The following is a 16,687-nucleotide window of genomic DNA, read 5'->3' as shown; positions in this document are numbered from 1 at the left end:
TGAAGATGGCGCAGCAGCAGGCCCCGCCAGATTCGCAAGCGCCCATCGTCGTCGTCGTTGACGAGGTTCAGATCACCAGTGATGCAATGCTCGTTCTCGTTCCAGGGGCTCAGCACGTAAAGGACCATACGCCTTGTCTGAGTTGGACCACGGTGTACGACAATGCAGGAGCAGTGACCAACTACACCCTGGGGCAGAGCGACGCCAAGGGCGCCTTCCTGCCGCGGTGCCGGTTTAGCGTGGACCAACCAGCAGACATGACAGCCAGGGCTCAGGAGCCAGCCGCTTTTGCGGCAGCCGACCCGCGGAGGTCGAGCGCGCCGCGAGCCGCGTGCGCGCAGATCGACATGGCGAGGCGACCGTCATCCCGAGCGATGCCGCTGGCGCGTCGGCGCGAGCCTGCCTGCGGCTCGGTGGAGGGCTCCACCGGCTCGGCGCGGCGGGGGTGCGCCGACTGCACCACTCCCGCACCATCCCGACTCGGGAGCGGTGCAGTTCATATGAAAAGGAGCGCGGGCCGCACGCTCCCCGCCGTCGGGGGTGGTGCGCAATTAGGAGCGGGGGTGGGCCCGGAGGTGCCCCGCCTGGAGTCCACCGCTAGCCCCGCCTGGAGGGCAGCGAGTCCACCGCTAGCTGCCGCCGCGAGCAATCGCTCGACTGCAACTGACCGCGACCGCGCACCACGCGACCCGGCCCGAGGCTCCGGCGCGCCTCTCGGCTCGATGCCAAAGGTGGCCGCGGAGGAGACGGCGCGCCTCCACCCCGCCGTCTCCGCCTTCCGCATCCGCGCCTCGGACCTCCGCCACCTCCTCCGCCTCACGCTCCCCATCATGGCGTCGTCGATGCTCACCTTCCTCCTCACGGTCGTCGACCTGCTCTTCGTCGGCCGCCTCGGCACGCACGAGCTCGCCGCCGCAGCGCTGGCCAACACGGTATGGAACACGGTCGCCCTGCCGCTGCAGGGCTGCGCCTCGGCGCTCGACACGCTGCTCTCGCAGGCCCACGGCGCCGGGCAGCACGCCGCCTTCCAGACGTGGACGCAAACGGGGACGCTCCTCATTCTCCTGCTCGGCATCCCGTTTGCGGCCATCCTGCTGCTCGCCGAGCCGCTGCTGCTCGCCATCCGGGAGAGAGGGCTCGCGTGGGGCGTCCCTCCGTACCTCGCCTTTCTCTCCCTCGCCAAGCATCTGCAAGCGCAGGAGGTCGTCCTGCCGCTCGTGGCCATCGCGGCGCTCGCCAATGCCGCCAACGCGGCGGCCAACTGGTGGCTCATCCACCGGCTCGGCCTCGGCCTCGCCGGCGCCCCGCTCGCCACGTCGCTCTCTCGCTGGGCGCAGCTGCTGCTGCTGCTGCTGTACTCGGCCGCCGCCCGGAAGCGGCTCGCGCCTCCGCTTCCCGGCTGCCTGCCCGAGCCCGCGCCGCTGCCTCGGCTGGCGGCGAGATTCTTCTCGCTCGGCATGAGATTCTTCTCGCTCGGCGGGCCGGGCGCGCTCATGCTCGCGCTGGAGGCGTGGGCGTTCGACCTGTCCACCCTCCTCGCGGGCTACCTCGGCCAGACGAGCCTCGACGCGCACGTCCTCCTCCTCAACGTCTGCTCCTTCACGTTCATGAGCTTCCCCTTCGCGGTCGGCGTCGCGGCGTCGATCCGGGTCGGCCGCGCGCTCGGCGGCGGCGACGCGCGGGGCGCCGCCGCGGCGGCGCGCCTCTCCACGTGCCTCGTCCTCCTCTTCATGACCGCCCTCGCCACCGCCAAGCTCCTCGCGCGCCGCCAGCTGGGCCTCCTCTTCACCGACGACGACGAGGTGGTCGCCGCCGTCGCGGGCATCGTCGCCATCGCCGCCCTCTTCCAGATCTCCGACGGGCTGCAGGCAGCACACGTCCCAAACACACACCCATCCCTCCTGAGCTCCTCCACCCCCTTCCTCCACCCCGCACCTCTTGCTCTGCAGGCCGCAAACGCCGGAGTCATGCGCGGGATGGGGCGGCAGCGCCTCGTCGCCGGCCTCAACCTGGTCGGCTTCTGGCTCATCGGGCTGCCGCTCGGGGCGAGCCTCACTTTCGCGGCGCGCGTCGGCGTCGCCGGCCTCTGGTGGGGCCTCGCCGCCGGGCTCACCTGCGTCGCAGGCTTTGGCGCCGCCGTCGTGCTGCGCACCGACTGGGAGGCGGAGGCGCGCCGCGCACGGCTGCGCGTGGGCGCGCCGGCGCCGCGCTCCTCGCCGCCGCCGCCGCAGCAGCAGGCGCAGCGCGCGGGCGGAGGGGAGGATTTGGTCGTGCCACCGACGCCTCTCGCAGAGGTCGGCATGTGCGCAGTCGGGAGCGGCGACACACCAGCCGCCAGCACGAGCACCGTCTCAGAGCAGTGTTGAAGTCGCGTGACCGTCAAGATACCGCATACCGGGGCGCTTTTTCGGTGACGTCAACCATCGACACGTGTGTACACCTCACAGCACACAGAGTACCTCGCTCTCAGTGGAGGGTGTGTCTGTGTGGACAGTTTTCTCGTTATCCTGCCACTTATCGTACGTGGCTGGGTTCACAGCGATTGTACGTACTTATAGCTTACTGGGAGAAAAGAGAGAGGGGGTTGTGTTCTCTAGGCCCCTAAGGGCCCTACGCGCGGCGTGAGAGCTCGGAAGCGAGCTTTGCACGGCGATCGAGGATGGCACGGTTCACCCCCTTCACCGAAGCGATGGAGATGCGTTCCGCGTGGTGTGACACAAATGAGAGGCGGGAGTGGGGAGGGTACGCGGTGCGGTCAACGCCCGAGCGTTGAGCCTTGCGCGCAAGGCGGTTGATCTTTGCCACTGCTGGCGGCGAGAAGCCGCCGCCGAATGTCTCGTGGAGAAGCAGGTTGAACTTGTTGCGTTTGGTGAAGATCCCATCATGGTAGTGGCCACGCTGTGACTTGACGTAGCCTTGGCCAGTGGTGTGGTCGAACGCCCGTTGACCACGGAACCCGCGTTGCTTGCAGCCCATGTTTGCAAGGCGGGCGCGCTCTTCGGTGTTGCCGAAGGCGAACTTGTCTCCAACGGAGCCGGGGTTGCCTCCGGTGTCGGCGCGGCCGACCCCAACGGGCAAGCCACCCCGGAGGGGGGTCCAAAGTTTGACCTCACTGATCTCGTCTTTGCCCCCGGGAGCCTCGCCCGGTTCAGCCAGGTCGGTCTTGTAGCCCTCGTTGAACTGTTTGGTGAGTTCTGGTTTTTCGGCATCTCCCATAACGGGCCGGGAGACGGAGACGGCGTGGACACAATCGTACCAGGCGCGAAGTACGCCGTCGTGTGGGCGCCGCCGGGCGGCGTTGTTGAGGAACCAGTCGCCATGGTAGTCCTTTGCACCACCGACTGTGTCCCCAAGCTCGAGTGCCCGCGTGACAGTCGAGCGGCACTGCGAGAGGTGAAGGCCGTTTCGGCGCTGAAGCTCGCCGATGAATATGTCGTCTGGAATGCATGTGGCATTGCTGCCGTCGAGTTTTGTGTCGAGCCACCGCCCCGCGTAAGGCTGCGCAGTTGAGACGTAGCGGATGGACTCGCGTAGACGTATTTTGGTGTCGCCTGGCTGCCAGTTTCTCTCTCGATTGTAGGAAAATGAGGGGACCACTTGACGGTCGCGGCCTTCCGACTCGCGCCTCCGCCTCACTGGCACTATTGTAGCCCTGGCCGGTGCGCGTGTGAAGTTGAAGTTCCGGAGTGAAAATTCGAACGCGTTCTCTCACGGTGACCACCTCAGAGGCACCTCCGGAGGCAGGCCGCCGCACGCCGGCGACACAGCTCCAGCTGTCGAACTGACCCACAGCTCCTCTCAGAGCGGGAACTGTGACGAAAGTTGACTGAGGCGGTTGTCAGGAATCATCATACGGATCACATGGTGGCTCTCTCATGACGGGAGACCGCCCGACCACTCCTGGGTGGCACTGCCACCGGTGTCGCTCGACGTCCTGTCGACAGCGTGCCGACAGCGACACATACCATGTGGGACGCGTCGAGTATCGACCTCTACTGCTTACCCAGCCTTCGAGTGTATCCTGGCTGTGGTCCCACACCCACTGGTGTCCATCTCAGAGACCGCAGGAGGTCATGAGGGTCGATGGGAGTGCCAACCCCACAATGCGCCTAAAAACACCGAGCCCAGTATATCGGATTTTTTCCCCGGAGCATCTGACACCATTGTACGGCTCTCTCTAGAGTCTCTCTGACAGTCCGCTGACGTCAGTGGACAGTGCAACAAAATATTCACATACCGCGTTACATTTACATCCACGAATGTTTCGCCAGCGAGAGCTCCTTGAGCACTCTCGCAGCATTCTCGTCAACCGGACGGCTGCCGTCGAGAAGGGTGTGCTCAAAGTCCACGGGGGCAAAGGCCCATTCGGAGCCGCTGGCAGCCGCCGCGGGCGCCTTGTAGAAGTGCCCCTCCCGCTGCGCCACCCGCTCCGCCGCCAGCGCGTCGCTCGTGCCCATGAGCACCCACCGCGCCGCGGGGAAGCGCGCGCGGAAAGCGTCGCGCAAGTCGGCGTTGACAAAGGAGAACGAGACGAGGCAGTGCCCGGCCGCTTGGCGGCCCGCGGCGCGCCGCTCGGCGGCGCACTCGCGCAGCCGCGCCTCGAGGTGGTCGCACGCCGCCTGGGCGAAGGCGCGCCGCTGAGGCAGCGTCGGGTAGACGCCGCGCGCAAAGTTGTCTCGCATCCAGAGCGGCACGCACACGTCCAGATCCTCGCCAAAGACGTCCCCGCCATCGGCGGCCGCGAGCACGGCGTCTGCGACCGTCGACTTGCCCGCTCCGGGCCGGCCAAACAGGATCGTGACGGAGGTGGGCGGCGGCCTGCCCGCCCGCATCTCCTCGCCGAGCAGCTCCGCCATCTCCTCGACGCTGCTCGGCTGCCTGCTCCGGCCGAGGAAGGGAGGGGCAGCCGGCTCCTCTCGAGGCGCGGCCTCCGGCGCCACGCCGCGCGCGAGCCGGCGGATGGTCGCCGCGGCGACGGCGGCGGCGCGGCGCCCCATCTCCTCGAGGAGAATCGACTCGCCCGCGCCCGTCTCTGCGTGCTGCGGCTCCGGAGCCGGCAGCAGCTCGCTGTTGGAGATGTGGGGAGATATGGGGAGATATGGGGAGATATGCAGCTCGCTGTTGGAGATGTCCTTGATGAAGAGGACCGGCGCACCGAAGGTCTGCCCGACGCGTGCGACCGCGTACGCCTCCATCTCCTCGCAGACCGTGCCGAGCGTCGCGTGCAGCCGCTCGATCTCGGGCACGTGCTGCGTCCACGTGTCGGTCGAGCCAACCTTGCCCACGTGCACCGCCACAGGCCTCGGCTCTCGACCGCCGCCATCGGGCCACGCCGGGAGCGATGGCGCAACCTCCGCCGCCGCCGCTCTCGCCGTGCGCAGCAGCAGCGGGCTGGCCGGGAGCTCCGGCAGCGGAGGCTCGGCGACGCCCGGGCGGTGGCCGACGTGCTCCGATTCGCCGCTTGCGCGCACCATTCGGCAGGCGAGAGGCACGACCGCGCTGCCCAGCACCACGTCGCCGGGAAGGAGGTCTGCACGGTGGGCGCCAGAACAGCCGACGCTCAGCACAGCCAGCGGAGGCCGGCCCGACTCGTCGAGGCAGGCTGCGGTGCACGCGATAGACGCGTCCACCTCGCCGATGCCCACCGTGACCACGTCGACCTGCAGTCCGCCAATGCACCCGCGCACACGCCGCCGCGCCGCCGGGATCAGCGGCACCTCGCACAGCTCTTCGAGTGCTTCTTCGACGAAGCGAGCCTCTTCGCGGACCGCGCAGGCGACCAGCACCCAGTGGCGCGCGGAAGAGCGCCTCCGCCGCAGCCAGACTGTGACCGCGGCGGCGGCGGCGGCGGCGGCGGCGGCGGTGGCGGCTAGCGTGACGGAGGAGCGGTCCGGCATCCGACTGTCTGGTCAGCGCGGTTGTTGAGCGTCCTCCTCGGCAAAAGAGAATTTTCAGCACGGGATTGGCAAGCTTGGCGCGCATTCATTTTCAGTGTGAGTTTGACGCGTCCATTCGTCGCGTCCTATAGCCCGAGGACGCGCCAAAAACGAGCGCGGGGCACGTGCCCGTCCTGTCCGCCGTTCACGCTCCACGCTCGACCCAGATGTGCCAGGGCTGCGTCAGCCCGGTGGTGGCCTTCTCGTGGCTCGGAGGGATTCTGATCAACGGCTCCTTCATCTGGCTCATCTCGTTGGGCACGGCAACCCACTGGCCGCTCGGGCTGGTCTTGGCGATCTTGTACACCTGCATCCTCTTCGGCGTCGCCAGTCGGCTGATGCGCCGCGAAGAGCCGGCCTTCATCGTCGACATCTTCCTCCTCCTCGGCGTGATAGGCGTCGCATCGAGTGGCGGCATCCTCGCCAGCAACATTTTCACGTCTGGCTGCGGCCCCCATGACGGCCCCCCGAGACCCATCGCGACTTGGAGTTCTCCAACCACCAATTTGTCGCGCGACGTGATGATATGGGCGCAGCGCACGTCGTGGGATGCGGGCTCAACCTTCGTCTACGAGCCGGTCGGCGCTGCTCTCTTCTTCCGAGGCCAACGTGCAAGCGGTCGCGGCGAGGCACTCTGGCGCAGCACCGCCGGCTCGGCGTCGCCCGTGCAGCTCGACGGGTCGTTTGTCCGGCCGCACGGTCTCGTGGCTGTGGGCCAGCATGTGTGTTTCGTCGCGCACACCAACACCTCGTACGCCGACGCCGTTTACTGCTACGCTTCAGACGGCCTCTCGTACACGCGCGTGAGCGGGAGGAATGGCGATGAGCCTCGCAGCCCGCGCTCGCTGCTTGCGACACCCGATGGCTCGCTGTTCTTCAAAGCGTGGGCCCCCTTTGGTCGCACGCCTTCGGAAGGCGTGGTCTACCGCGCCGACCCACCCTTCACGACCGCGGATCTCCTCTCGCGGCGTAAGGGCGGCGTCTTTCCGCCGCCGCCGCCGCCGCCTCCCGCTGCGCCGGGCGCCTCGCCTCCGCCACTGCCACCGCCTGGCTGTGACAGCGAGGCAGGCGTCCGCACGATGGCTGTTGGGCTGCTCGGGCTGGCGACGCTGCCGGCGCTGCTCGTATCGCTCTTCATCTGGTGGCGCCTCAAGGCCCCGTCCATGGCCCTGGCCACATTCGTGAGCGTCTCAGCGCTCGCCATCAACGTCTACGCCATCATCGCGCCGGGCGGCGCCGCGAGCGCGGGTGACTTCGTGCAGTGGTGGTTCTTGTGTGCGGGCGCGGCGTTCCTGCTCCTCTTCATCTCGCTCAAGCTGCAGAACCGTGTCGACAACATCACGTTCCGATGGGCCCTCGACGTGGGCTGCATCGCCTACGCCGGCGCCATGCTCGCAATCCTGCACGTGCCTTTCACCGACATGGCGTGGCGGTGGGTCGTCTACCAGTTCACCTTGCTGCTGCCGATGCTGCTGCTCTCCGCCGTGGCCGCGTCGACAACCACCGGCTTGCCGCTCGTGCTCGCCTCGGCCGCCGTCTTTGTCGATGCTTGGAGGCTCACCGTCGAGCTGACGCGGCTCCTGGGCTCGTCCAGCCTGGCCACCCTCGCCACCGTCGTCATGCTTGGCTTGGTGGGCCTGCTCCTGGTCTTTGCGGGGCTGGCGTACGACCGCCACAAGGACAACATCGCCGCCGCCGTCGACGCCGTCGCCGAGAGGGCGTGCGGGCCGTGGCGCAAGCGGCCGCCCCCGCCGCCGGAGCCCACACACGCATCCGCCTCGGCCAGTAGGGCCCCCAAGGTGCTTGTGTGAGGGAGAGGGGTTTTGCACGGGGCCCATGTGCGTTTCTTTCAGACCAGTGCGGCGCCGCACGTCTTTCCCTTCACTTCCCCGGAGGGGGGCGGCGCGGCGGCGGGACCGCTCTACGAGCTGGTTCAAGCTGTTGAGTTGTCCTTGTCAGCCCTCTGTTGTCCGTATGTATGTATGTAGGAAGGTGAAGAACAGTCAGGCTCGGACTGGACACCAACGCGGTATGGGTGGACGCTGGACAGATGATGACGACACGCACGAGCGACACCACAGACACAAGCAGGCTCACAAGCAACACACAGCCAGCGGGCTGCCACACACCCTGAGTGGGCGTACACATCACTCAAGGCCACGTCCCCCCTGTCGCCCCCCCCAGCACTCCAAGGTGCCAAGAGACAAACAACAGCACAACAACACAGACAGGCGACAGGGACGAACGTGTGAGACTAGAGCAGGCTTGCTCCGCCTCTAGCAATCTCGTCGCCGGCCGCAAGGCATGGACGAGACCGTGTGTGGGGTCTTGTGAGGTGTCTATGGACGCCCTCCTCACAGGCGATAGGCCTACCGCTTGTTCTCCCGCTCGAAAAAAGAAAAAAAGCGGCACCCTCGCGCCAGCGCTGCGCGTACGACACGGAAAAAACGTGGTTGCCGAAATTGAGAGGCAGGAGGTCGTTGTGCGCCACCCCACTCCCGTCACCTCCTCCTCCGCCAGCGTACGCCGAAATGCTGCTCATGTCCGCCGAGGCGCTGCGTAGCGGCATCTCAGCTGCCGCGCCTTGGTCCGCGCCTGGCGCATTCGACAAGCACTCGCTGAGCGCGCTCGCGTCCGAGATTGAGCGGCTGCCAATGAAGGCCTTGCCAATGGTAAAAGCATTCGCGCCGTCCAACGCAGCTGACGCTTGGGCACGCGATGGCGCCCACATAGCTTGGAGCTGCTTGGGCGAAGACTGTGGCAGGGTGCACGCTCCTGGAACGACGGTGCTCGACGCCGTGACCGAAAATGCGGCTCCGCTTGCTGCGCGTCTTTCCGACTCGCGCGACGGCAGCGCGGCGACAGCAGCCATCGGTGAGTGGGTGCGGACGCTGGCCGATACCACCGGCAGGCCGGTGCTGGACGCAGACGCGTACCTCACTCCTCCGCGAGGGGTGTCGGCCTCTCTGGGCTGGCATGTGGACGATGTCGATGTGCTGCTGGTGATGCTGCGCGGGGAGAAGCGGTTCCGGGTGGCTGGCTCGCGGCTCGGATCGCCAACCACCATCGACCTCACGATGCGAACGGGAGACGCGATCTACATCCCCGCGCTCAACTTCCACACAGGCGGCGGCGACGACCTCTCAGACCTCGCACGCAATAACCACAGTGTCCTCCTCAGCGTTGCTCACAGGCCTTTGCCCGCCGCCGCCGCCGCCGCCGCGACGAGACACGTCGCTGAGTGGCGTACGGTGCGCCAGGCCCTCCTCGCCCGGGCGCCGTCGGCAGGGTGGGAGTGGGCTGGCACGCGGGCCGGCGCCCACTGGCTCGGCCAGCAGTTTGGCGACTCGGACTCGTCAACAGCGAGGATGGTGCGGCGCCATCTAGCGAATTCCGCTGAATCGTGAGTAGCCCGCTTGCCTTTGTGTCGTTTTGTTCTCATCTCTGTGAAAAGACGTACTCGACGAGGTACGGTGTCCGATGCCGCGCCTGCTCTCTCTGCTCCATCCTCACAATTCGCGACCATCTAATTTTCTCGTTCCATGTCGGTGTGATCCACGTGTGGCTCCCTGGGAACGCACCTCGGCCGACTAGCGAATCCCGCTCGCCGCGCCGCCCGGCTCCGGTCCCACGCGCCGCTTCGCGCGTGCTACGCGTCCCAGGGCAGCTCAGCGAAGAAGCCTCCGTGCTGGCACGCCGCGTGCTTGATGTCCTCTGGCTGCACCTGCGGCGGCAGAAGCGAGAGTCTGAGCACACAAGCGGGCGAGGAGCCACGGGGCGGTGGGGGGCGGGGCGGGGCGCGCCAGCAGCTGCACGGCATCGGCGCTCGAGGCGGAGGCGAGCAGCCGCCCGTCGCGGAGGCGCGAGACCATCTCGACCAGCTCGGCCGGGCTCGCGACAGAGACGGCGCCTGCGGGCGGTCGGGTGCGGTGGCGCAGAGAGAGAGGCGAGCCGGGGGCGGCGGCGGCGCGCACCGTGGCGGCGCGAGAGGGCGTAAAAGTGGCCTGCGAGCTGGTGCAGCGGGACCTCGGCCAGCCCCGTCTTCTTTTGCTGCAGCACGGCGCAGCAGAGCAGCAGCAGCTGCTGCTTTGGCGTCGCGCCGAGGCAGCGCAGCGACGCGGAGCCGCGCAGCTGCTTCGATGCCTTGTCAATGTGGGCGAGGTCGACGTACGCGGGCGCCGCCGCTCCGCCGCCGCCGGCCGGCGGGCCGACCGCGCGCACCTCCTCCCGCTCGGCCAGCTGCGCCGCGAGGCGGCACACCTCGAGCGCGCGCCGGATGTCTCCAGAGACGGCGGCAACCTTGCGCGCGCAGAGCTCGACGCCCTTCGGCTCGAAGGCGTCGAGGCCGGTGAGTCGGTCGGCGATGATGGCGGCGATCTCCGAGTGCGAGTACGGGAGAAAGCTCACGCGCCGGATGCCGAGCCGCGAGTGCACTCGCGGCAGCAGCCGCTCGGGCAGGTCCATCGTGTTGGAGATGCCAATCAGCGCGAGGGGGGCGTGCCCCGAGGTTGCCCACTCGAACAGGTTGTAGATGACGGACTGGGTGCGGGTGACGAGGTAGTCGAGCTCGTCGAGCAGCAGCACCACCACCTCCGCACCGCACCGCCGCTTCTTGCTCGGCGCAGAGAAGCGCTTGTCGAGCAGCTGCTGCGCGCGCGCCACCGACGCGTGCTGGCCGGTCAGCCCCTCCCAGAGGAGGGAGTAGACCTGCTGCGGCGAGGAGAGCTTCATGCCGTTGACCTCGAGCGTGCGGAAGGGCGGCAGGCCCCGCTCGGCCGCCAGCAGCCGCAGCGCGTGGTGCACGGTCGCCGTCTTGCCGGTGCCGGGCGTGCCAGAGATGTAGAGCGACGTCCCCTTGCCGCCGCCGCTGATGGCCGAGCGCAGCGCCGTCGTGAGCTCCTCGCGCTCCTGCGGAGGCACCACCCGGACCGCTCAGCCGCCGCACCCTCCCCCACCCCCCCCTCCGCACCCCTTCGGGCTCCCGTCCCCACCCGCACCTTCTCGCGGCATGGCAGCCGCGACGGCGCGGCGTGCGGCGTCAGCAGCCTCGCAGCCTCGCTGAAGCGGGAGAGCTTGCGCCGGCCGCCGCCCGGCCGGTCGGCGGCGAGCGCGCCTGCGAGCGGGGCGAGCCCGCCCCGCCGCGCCGCCTCGGCGAGTGACGACGCGCCTACTCGGTCCGCCCGGGCCGGTGAGTGAGGGGAGGGGGGGGAGAGGGGGCGGGGAGGGGAGAGGGGGGCTTGCCGTTGAGCGGCACAAACTCGCCGGTGCCGGGGTGGTACTGCGCGCGGCACACGTAGGTCACCTCGTCCTCGCCCTCGTCGCCCTCCGCCACCGGCGCGTCGAGCCACCTCTGGTACGCCTCCCACTCGAGCACGCACGCCTTTCCGTCGATGGCGGCGAGCGGGTTATCATCCGTGTGCACCGCCTCGAAGAGCTCGCGCGGGTCGTGACCCGCCAGCCGGCCCGAGGCGGTCTGCTCGGGCGAGTAGTACCACTTGAGCTCCGCCTCCTTCTCCCCCTCGCCCGACTCCCACAGCGACACCACCCGCGCCACCATCACCTCCCTCTCGCAGTGCCCAGACACGACCACGTCGTCGCCCACGTGAAAGTGCTCCCCCTCGACCGACACCGCCTGGTAGAAGCGCTCGCCGCGCTCGCCCAGGCTGATCGGCTCGCCGACCCACTGCGCCACCTCCTCCGCGGCGGGCTCCTTCGCCGCGCCCTCGCTGGCCGAGGCCGCACGCGCGGAGCCCTTGGTGGGCAGGGAAGCGGTGCCGTCCGCCTCACCGCCGCCGCCGCTGCCGCCGCCAGCCTCGTCGTCGTCGCCGCCGACGGAGCCGCACGCGGCGCCGGGCCGCACGCGGCGCTGCGCGGCCGCCGCCGGCGCGCCCTGCTGCGGCTGCCGCCGACGCTTGTGCCCACTCCCCACCACGCGTGAAGAGACGTACTGCCCCGAGAAGCAATCCCATTGAGAGCCCTCTGGTGCGGGCCCGCGCGGCTGCGCCTGCAGGCGTGGGGAGGCGCGGCGCCCCCCCGTGGCGGCAGCACCCCGGTCCTGCCCCGTCAACGCGTAGGTCGCCGGCGCCGACGCAGCCGGCGACCAGAGCGCGGAGCCGACGTTGCGGTGCTTGCCCTCGCGCACGAGGGCGTCGGTGATGGAGCCCTTGTTGGTGACGAGGCCGCGCTGGAGCACGTGCTTCACGATGGCGTCACGCTCGGTCGCGCCAGCGCTGAGCGCCTTGAGGATCTCCGTGCGAACCGTGGAGTGCACAGATGTCATCCTAAGACGGTCCTTCGGTCCTTCGCGCCATTTGTTCGCGCGCCAAGGTGCAATTCTTCCGAACCTCCAACTGCATGGGGGGGTCATAACAAACACGGTACAGGATCGAGGTGCACCAGAAGCAGTGTCGTCCCCCCTCTCCCCGACTTGCTTACTTCAGCGCTTACTTCAGCGCGCGCGAGGAGAGAGAGAGAGAGAGAGAGAGAGAGAGGGAGAGAGAGAGAGAGAGAGAGAGAGAGAGAGAGAGAGAGAGAGCGAGAGAGCGAGAGAGCGAGAGAGCGAGAGAGCGAGCGAGAGAGAGAGAGAGAGAGAGCGAGACCGAGAGAGCGAGAGAGCGAGAGAGCGAGAGAGCGAGAGAGAGCGAGAGAGAGCGAGAGAGCGAGAGAGAGCGAGAGAGCGAGAGAGAGCGCGCGCGAGTGAGGGAATTTTAGCAATCAATACCGAATAAACAGAGGTACTGGTGGGATAAGGTCGGTCAGCGGGAGATCGGCGCTCGGCGGGAGGCGGCCGGTAGCTGCGGGACTTTTCGAGAGAGAGAGAGATTTTTACCAGATTTTTACCAAGCAATACCTAACCCAGAGGTCACAGGCGGGGTAAGATCCGTTAGCGGGCAATACGACGAGCTGAAATAAAGAAATAGAGCAGCACGCAGGCATCTCCAGGAGAGATGGGCGACGCATGGACACAGAGTGACAGCACGCACCCCGCGCCGCTCGCAGGGCGTGCATCACAGTTAGAGTTGTTTGGTATTGCTAAAAATCTCTCTCTCAGGAAGGAGCGAAGGACACACAGGCACACAGCACACACACATACTCACACAGGTTAGGGGCTCTGCAATGCCTCGGGGTCTCTTTTGGACCACTCTTGAGTGTGCTGTCTGACGGCATGCCTGAAATGGGCACTAACTGTTGTGCGCGTCGGGCTGGTGGTTAGTTCGCTCGAGCGCGCGGCAATATCTAGTGGCGAGGTGTGCGGTGGGTGAGCGTACCGCGGGCGCCGGAGTCGTGAGGAACGCTGTGCATCGAGCAGCACGCGTTACGAGGTGGAACGGCCCGAGCGCGGAGCGGCGGTGGGGCGGGGCACGGGCAGCGCTTCTGCCGCCTTGCAGCCGCCTGCTGCGGCCGAGGGCAGCCTGTGACAGGGATTTGTGAGGGATATGTTCTGAAACTGCGCGAATAATGGTTGTCTTTATGGAGAAAAACCGGCGCCCAGCAACGTCTGCGCGAAAAAGAAAGCGAACATGGTTGGGGCTGTTTGGTTTCTTTCTTTCCTTCTGCTTCCTGCAAGAAGACCGCCACCACCGCCACCACCGCCCTCCTCATCAAGACCGCCGGCGTCTCTGCTACCCCCTTTGCTGCCGCCAAACAAGCTGCCGCCGCCGAAGAGCTGTGCAAAGTCGTTCGCTTGCTGATGGATCTTGCGGAGACGCGTGGTGCATCGCCTCTCCCTCCCGTTTGCCTGCCACTCATGTAGAACAGCGCCGCGGCAAACTCTCTCAGAGCTCACACAGGATCACAGCGGGAGGAAAGCGGCGAGTCGCAATTCCAGGGGTCGTTGTGGCGGGCCACCCTGTCCAGAAAGGCATGGATGCCGATCTGGGGTCTTTCGACCGAGCGAGTCTGATTTCGCCTCGCCGCCTCCCGATGGTGGTAAGGCTGGAGAGCCAAACAAAGCGGCGGAGATGGCGGGGGAGGGCGGGGGATCGAGGAAAGCACGACTCGCACCGACCCTTCACGAACCGAAAGGCTGCACCGGGGAGGGCACAGTAATCCGGCACGTGTTGGGCGCCCCATTCCGTTTGGCGGCTAGGTCGGCTCAGGGCCCCGTCCACTTCCCTCCCAATTGGCGCGTGATGATGAGGAGATGCCACCCAGGCCAGCCAGGGCAGGGGCGGAGGGCGAGGGCGGAGGGCGGGATGGGCGCCAAGCGGGAGGGAGCGGACGGGGAGGGGCGCACAGAGGGGTCTCCCACACTGAAGCAGCTGCCTGTTCCTTGTTCTCCGGCTGCTTGCCTTTGTTCCGCTTGGACGCATCGTGTGAGGCCAGCCAGCCCGCAAGGCCGCCCCAGCCCCAGTCCACGCGTCGTCTTGCTCCAGACTTGCGGGTTGCGGGCTGGAGTCAGTTGAAGGACCTCCCCTCCCACACCTCACGCCCCCATTTGTTCTTTTTTGATAGTGTGCGCCAGTCCACGCCCTTGTCGTGCAAGTGCTGTGTGAGAGAGCCTGTCAGTCGGTCACACAGTCTTACACACCTCCTAGGATGTTAATCATTACAAGAAACACCCGGGGCCGCCCACCAAGCCAATGTGTCTAAGGGTCTCTGGCACTCCTGGATGCATGCCACAGTCACAAACGGTGTAGAGGGACTCATGTCGTGCCAGGGGGCCGGAGGAGTGCAATGTTCGGAAGCGTCCGAGCGGTCCCGAGCGGTCCCGAGCGGTCCCGAGCGGTCCCGAGTGGTTCCGAGTGGCCAAAGGAGTGGGAAAAGAAAAACTGTTTCGCGTCGCATTTGCTGCTCTCGCGCGGCTCACTTGGCCCTATCTGAACGCCGCCCGAGGGCTTGCGTCCCACGGGCGGCGGGAGGTATGGATCTCAGCAAGCGAGAGGCGGCGGCCGCGGAGGGTTTGCGTCCGACGGCAACCGAGTGGACGGCGACGCCGCCCGGATCCCGGCACGCGCAATTGCCAAACCCACAGCCGGCGGGGCAGCACTCGCCACATCCTCCGCAGCAGCATGGCCGCGGCGGCTACATGCCGCCGAACGCGTTTGGCGGCGCAGCGCACGCTCCCGGCTACAACGGCTGCGGCTACCCTCCCTACACGTCGGGTCCCCTCGGCCTCTGGCGGGAGCCTGGGTTTGGGCCGCCGGGAAACAGCCACTTTCAGCAGGAGCTGGTGAACGCGCAGATGACGCTCCAGATGCAGCGGCTATCGCCGACACCGATGATGCACCAGCCCCTCTCGCCGTCGCCGATGCAGCAGCGCGCCGTCTCGACGCCTCCTCGCCGCCTGCGGCCGCAAGGCGTGGCGCAAGGCGCGCTCGGCCGGCCTCCCGCCGACCCGAGAGAGTTCCCGCGAGGCGAGTACGAGTACGACGAGATGGCCGCAGCCAGCGGCGCCAGCAGTCCCGCCGGGGGCGCCCCTGCCTCGATGCGCGCCGGCGCCTGCCCCGCCCTGCACTCGTGCGCCAGCTCGCACAGCCCGCCTGCTGTGCCTGGGCCTGCTGTGCCGGGCTGCTCGCCTGGGCCTGGGCACGGATGCATGTCTCCCGTCCACAGCTGCTCTCCGGTGCACTCCCTGCAGAGCGGCTCCCCGTCGAGCGGCTCGTGCCGCGGCTCGCCGAGCCAGATCCCTCCCAAGAAGGGGGCGCACAAGGAGCGGGTTGCTCCAGCGCGGTCTCGACTCGCCACTCAGTTACCGGCGAGCTGCCTCGCAGAGCAGGCGTCTCTCTCTCTCTCTCTCTCTCTCTCTCTCTCTCTCTCTCTCTCTCTCTCTCTCTCTCTCTCTCTCTCTCTCTCTCTCAGACACGCACAAGCCACCCGCCACCGCCACGCGCCACGCGCCACCCGCTACGCCACGCCCTGATGCAGTTGCCGCCACCGCCCTTCCTTCACCCCGCCCCCTCCAACCCACCACCGGCCAGCCCCACAATCAGAGGCCTCTGCACGGCGGCCTCCGCCCCTCACGCCGCCCATTCTCCCCTCGGGTCCTTCCCCTCGCGCCCCGCCCCGCCCCTCGCCTCCGCCCCGCCCACCCACCTCCTCGCCCCCCCAGGCCGAGGCCCTCCTTCGAGAGGCGGGCGGCAGCATGCTCTTCTCCCAGTTCTGCTCAAAGCTCTACGAGGCGAGGCCGACGGCACGCAGCGAGTTGCTCGGCGCAGGCGGCCCAAAGAAGTGGCGCGCTGAACCTGCCCCAACCCCCCCCGCCCCCACCCCACCCCCCACCCCACCCCGCCCCCGCCGCCGCCGCCGCCCCCCCCCTCACCCCACTCCTCAGCATCCCCTCCCCAGCCGCCTTCCCAGCCGCCTCGCCGGTTCGCCTCGCAGGGCTTCCACCCACTTCACCTACTCGGCGGGGGCGACGCCTGGCACAGACTCGCTCTCTCTCGCAGCCAGCCTCACGCTGCGATTCGCGCGGTAGAGAGCGCCGGCAGCAGCTTGTGGAGCGGTGCGGCGCACGTCTGCGCACGGTCGGCTTGCTCGCTTGTGTAGGCACAGCAACGAGCGGTGGGGGGTCCGGCTCAAGGGGCAGCCAGACACGCAGCCGCACGTCGAGGCGGTGCGGCGCTGCCCGACCCCTCAGCCCCTCCCCTCCCCTCCCCTCCCCTCGCGCGTCTCCCCCCCTTCCCACCCCCTCGGCCTCCCTGCCGCCGCACTCCTCTGCCCCAAGCGCGCCGCCCGCTGGTCCGCGCCGCTTCGCCGATTGCCCGCCTCGCCTCGCCGATTGCCCGCCTTGCCTCGCCGGCTGCCCGCCG

General features: G+C 68.0%; 5 protein-coding genes across 5 annotated transcripts in view; 3 read left to right on the top strand and 2 right to left on the bottom strand.

Annotated features, from left to right (window-relative positions):
• Positions 1-722: 722 nt before the first annotated feature.
• On the top strand, positions 723-2,366 carry EMIHUDRAFT_213895 (hypothetical protein; the record flags this gene model as incomplete). The annotated part of the gene is made up of 4 exons (XM_005764494.1): positions 723-1,649; positions 1,755-1,877; positions 1,950-2,141; positions 2,295-2,366. 4 exons carry the CDS (start codon positions 723-725, stop codon positions 2,364-2,366), a joined length of 1,314 nt encoding a protein of 437 aa, XP_005764551.1.
• A 1,881-nt stretch (positions 2,367-4,247) lies between these two features.
• EMIHUDRAFT_213894 (hypothetical protein) lies at positions 4,248-5,982 on the bottom strand (the record flags this gene model as incomplete). The annotated part of the gene is made up of 5 exons (XM_005764493.1): positions 4,248-4,446; positions 4,615-4,878; positions 5,017-5,063; positions 5,148-5,756; positions 5,959-5,982. The coding sequence occupies 5 exons, from the start codon at positions 5,980-5,982 to the stop codon at positions 4,248-4,250; spliced, it is 1,143 nt and encodes a 380-aa protein (XP_005764550.1).
• A 68-nt stretch (positions 5,983-6,050) lies between these two features.
• On the top strand, positions 6,051-7,942 carry EMIHUDRAFT_464906 (hypothetical protein). The gene has a single exon (XM_005764492.1). It carries the CDS (start codon positions 6,104-6,106, stop codon positions 7,745-7,747), a length of 1,644 nt encoding a protein of 547 aa, XP_005764549.1. The 5' UTR covers positions 6,051-6,103; the 3' UTR covers positions 7,748-7,942.
• A 1,643-nt stretch (positions 7,943-9,585) lies between these two features.
• Positions 9,586-12,216, bottom strand: EMIHUDRAFT_104391 (hypothetical protein; the record flags this gene model as incomplete). The annotated part of the gene is made up of 6 exons (XM_005764491.1): positions 9,586-9,660; positions 9,752-9,846; positions 9,911-10,844; positions 10,934-11,049; positions 11,097-11,103; positions 11,239-12,216. 6 exons carry the CDS (start codon positions 12,214-12,216, stop codon positions 9,586-9,588), a joined length of 2,205 nt encoding a protein of 734 aa, XP_005764548.1.
• A 2,853-nt stretch (positions 12,217-15,069) lies between these two features.
• Positions 15,070-16,687, top strand: part of EMIHUDRAFT_437424 (hypothetical protein) — a 3,763-nt gene continuing 2,145 nt past the window's right edge. The window contains exons 1-4 of the mRNA XM_005764490.1: positions 15,070-15,654; positions 15,988-16,109; positions 16,260-16,349; positions 16,425-16,495. Coding sequence (XP_005764547.1) covers positions 15,121-15,654; positions 15,988-16,109; positions 16,260-16,349; positions 16,425-16,495 — 817 coding nt within the window. The 5' untranslated portion in view covers positions 15,070-15,120. The remainder of the gene's footprint in view (positions 15,655-15,987; positions 16,110-16,259; positions 16,350-16,424; positions 16,496-16,687) is intronic.

The sequence above is a fragment of the Emiliania huxleyi genome, assembly GCF_000372725.1.
Source record: "Emiliania huxleyi CCMP1516 unplaced genomic scaffold EMIHUscaffold_59, whole genome shotgun sequence".
NCBI lineage: Eukaryota > Haptophyta > Isochrysidales > Noelaerhabdaceae > Emiliania > Emiliania huxleyi.
Note: the sequence above shows the minus strand (reverse complement) of the source record. Positions and strands in the feature narration are given on the sequence as shown.

Coding starts and splice junctions, on each gene's coding strand:
- EMIHUDRAFT_464906 (XM_005764492.1), top strand. CDS start 6,104: ATGTGCCAGGGCTGCGTCAGCCCGGTGGTGGCCTTCTCGTGGCTCGGA.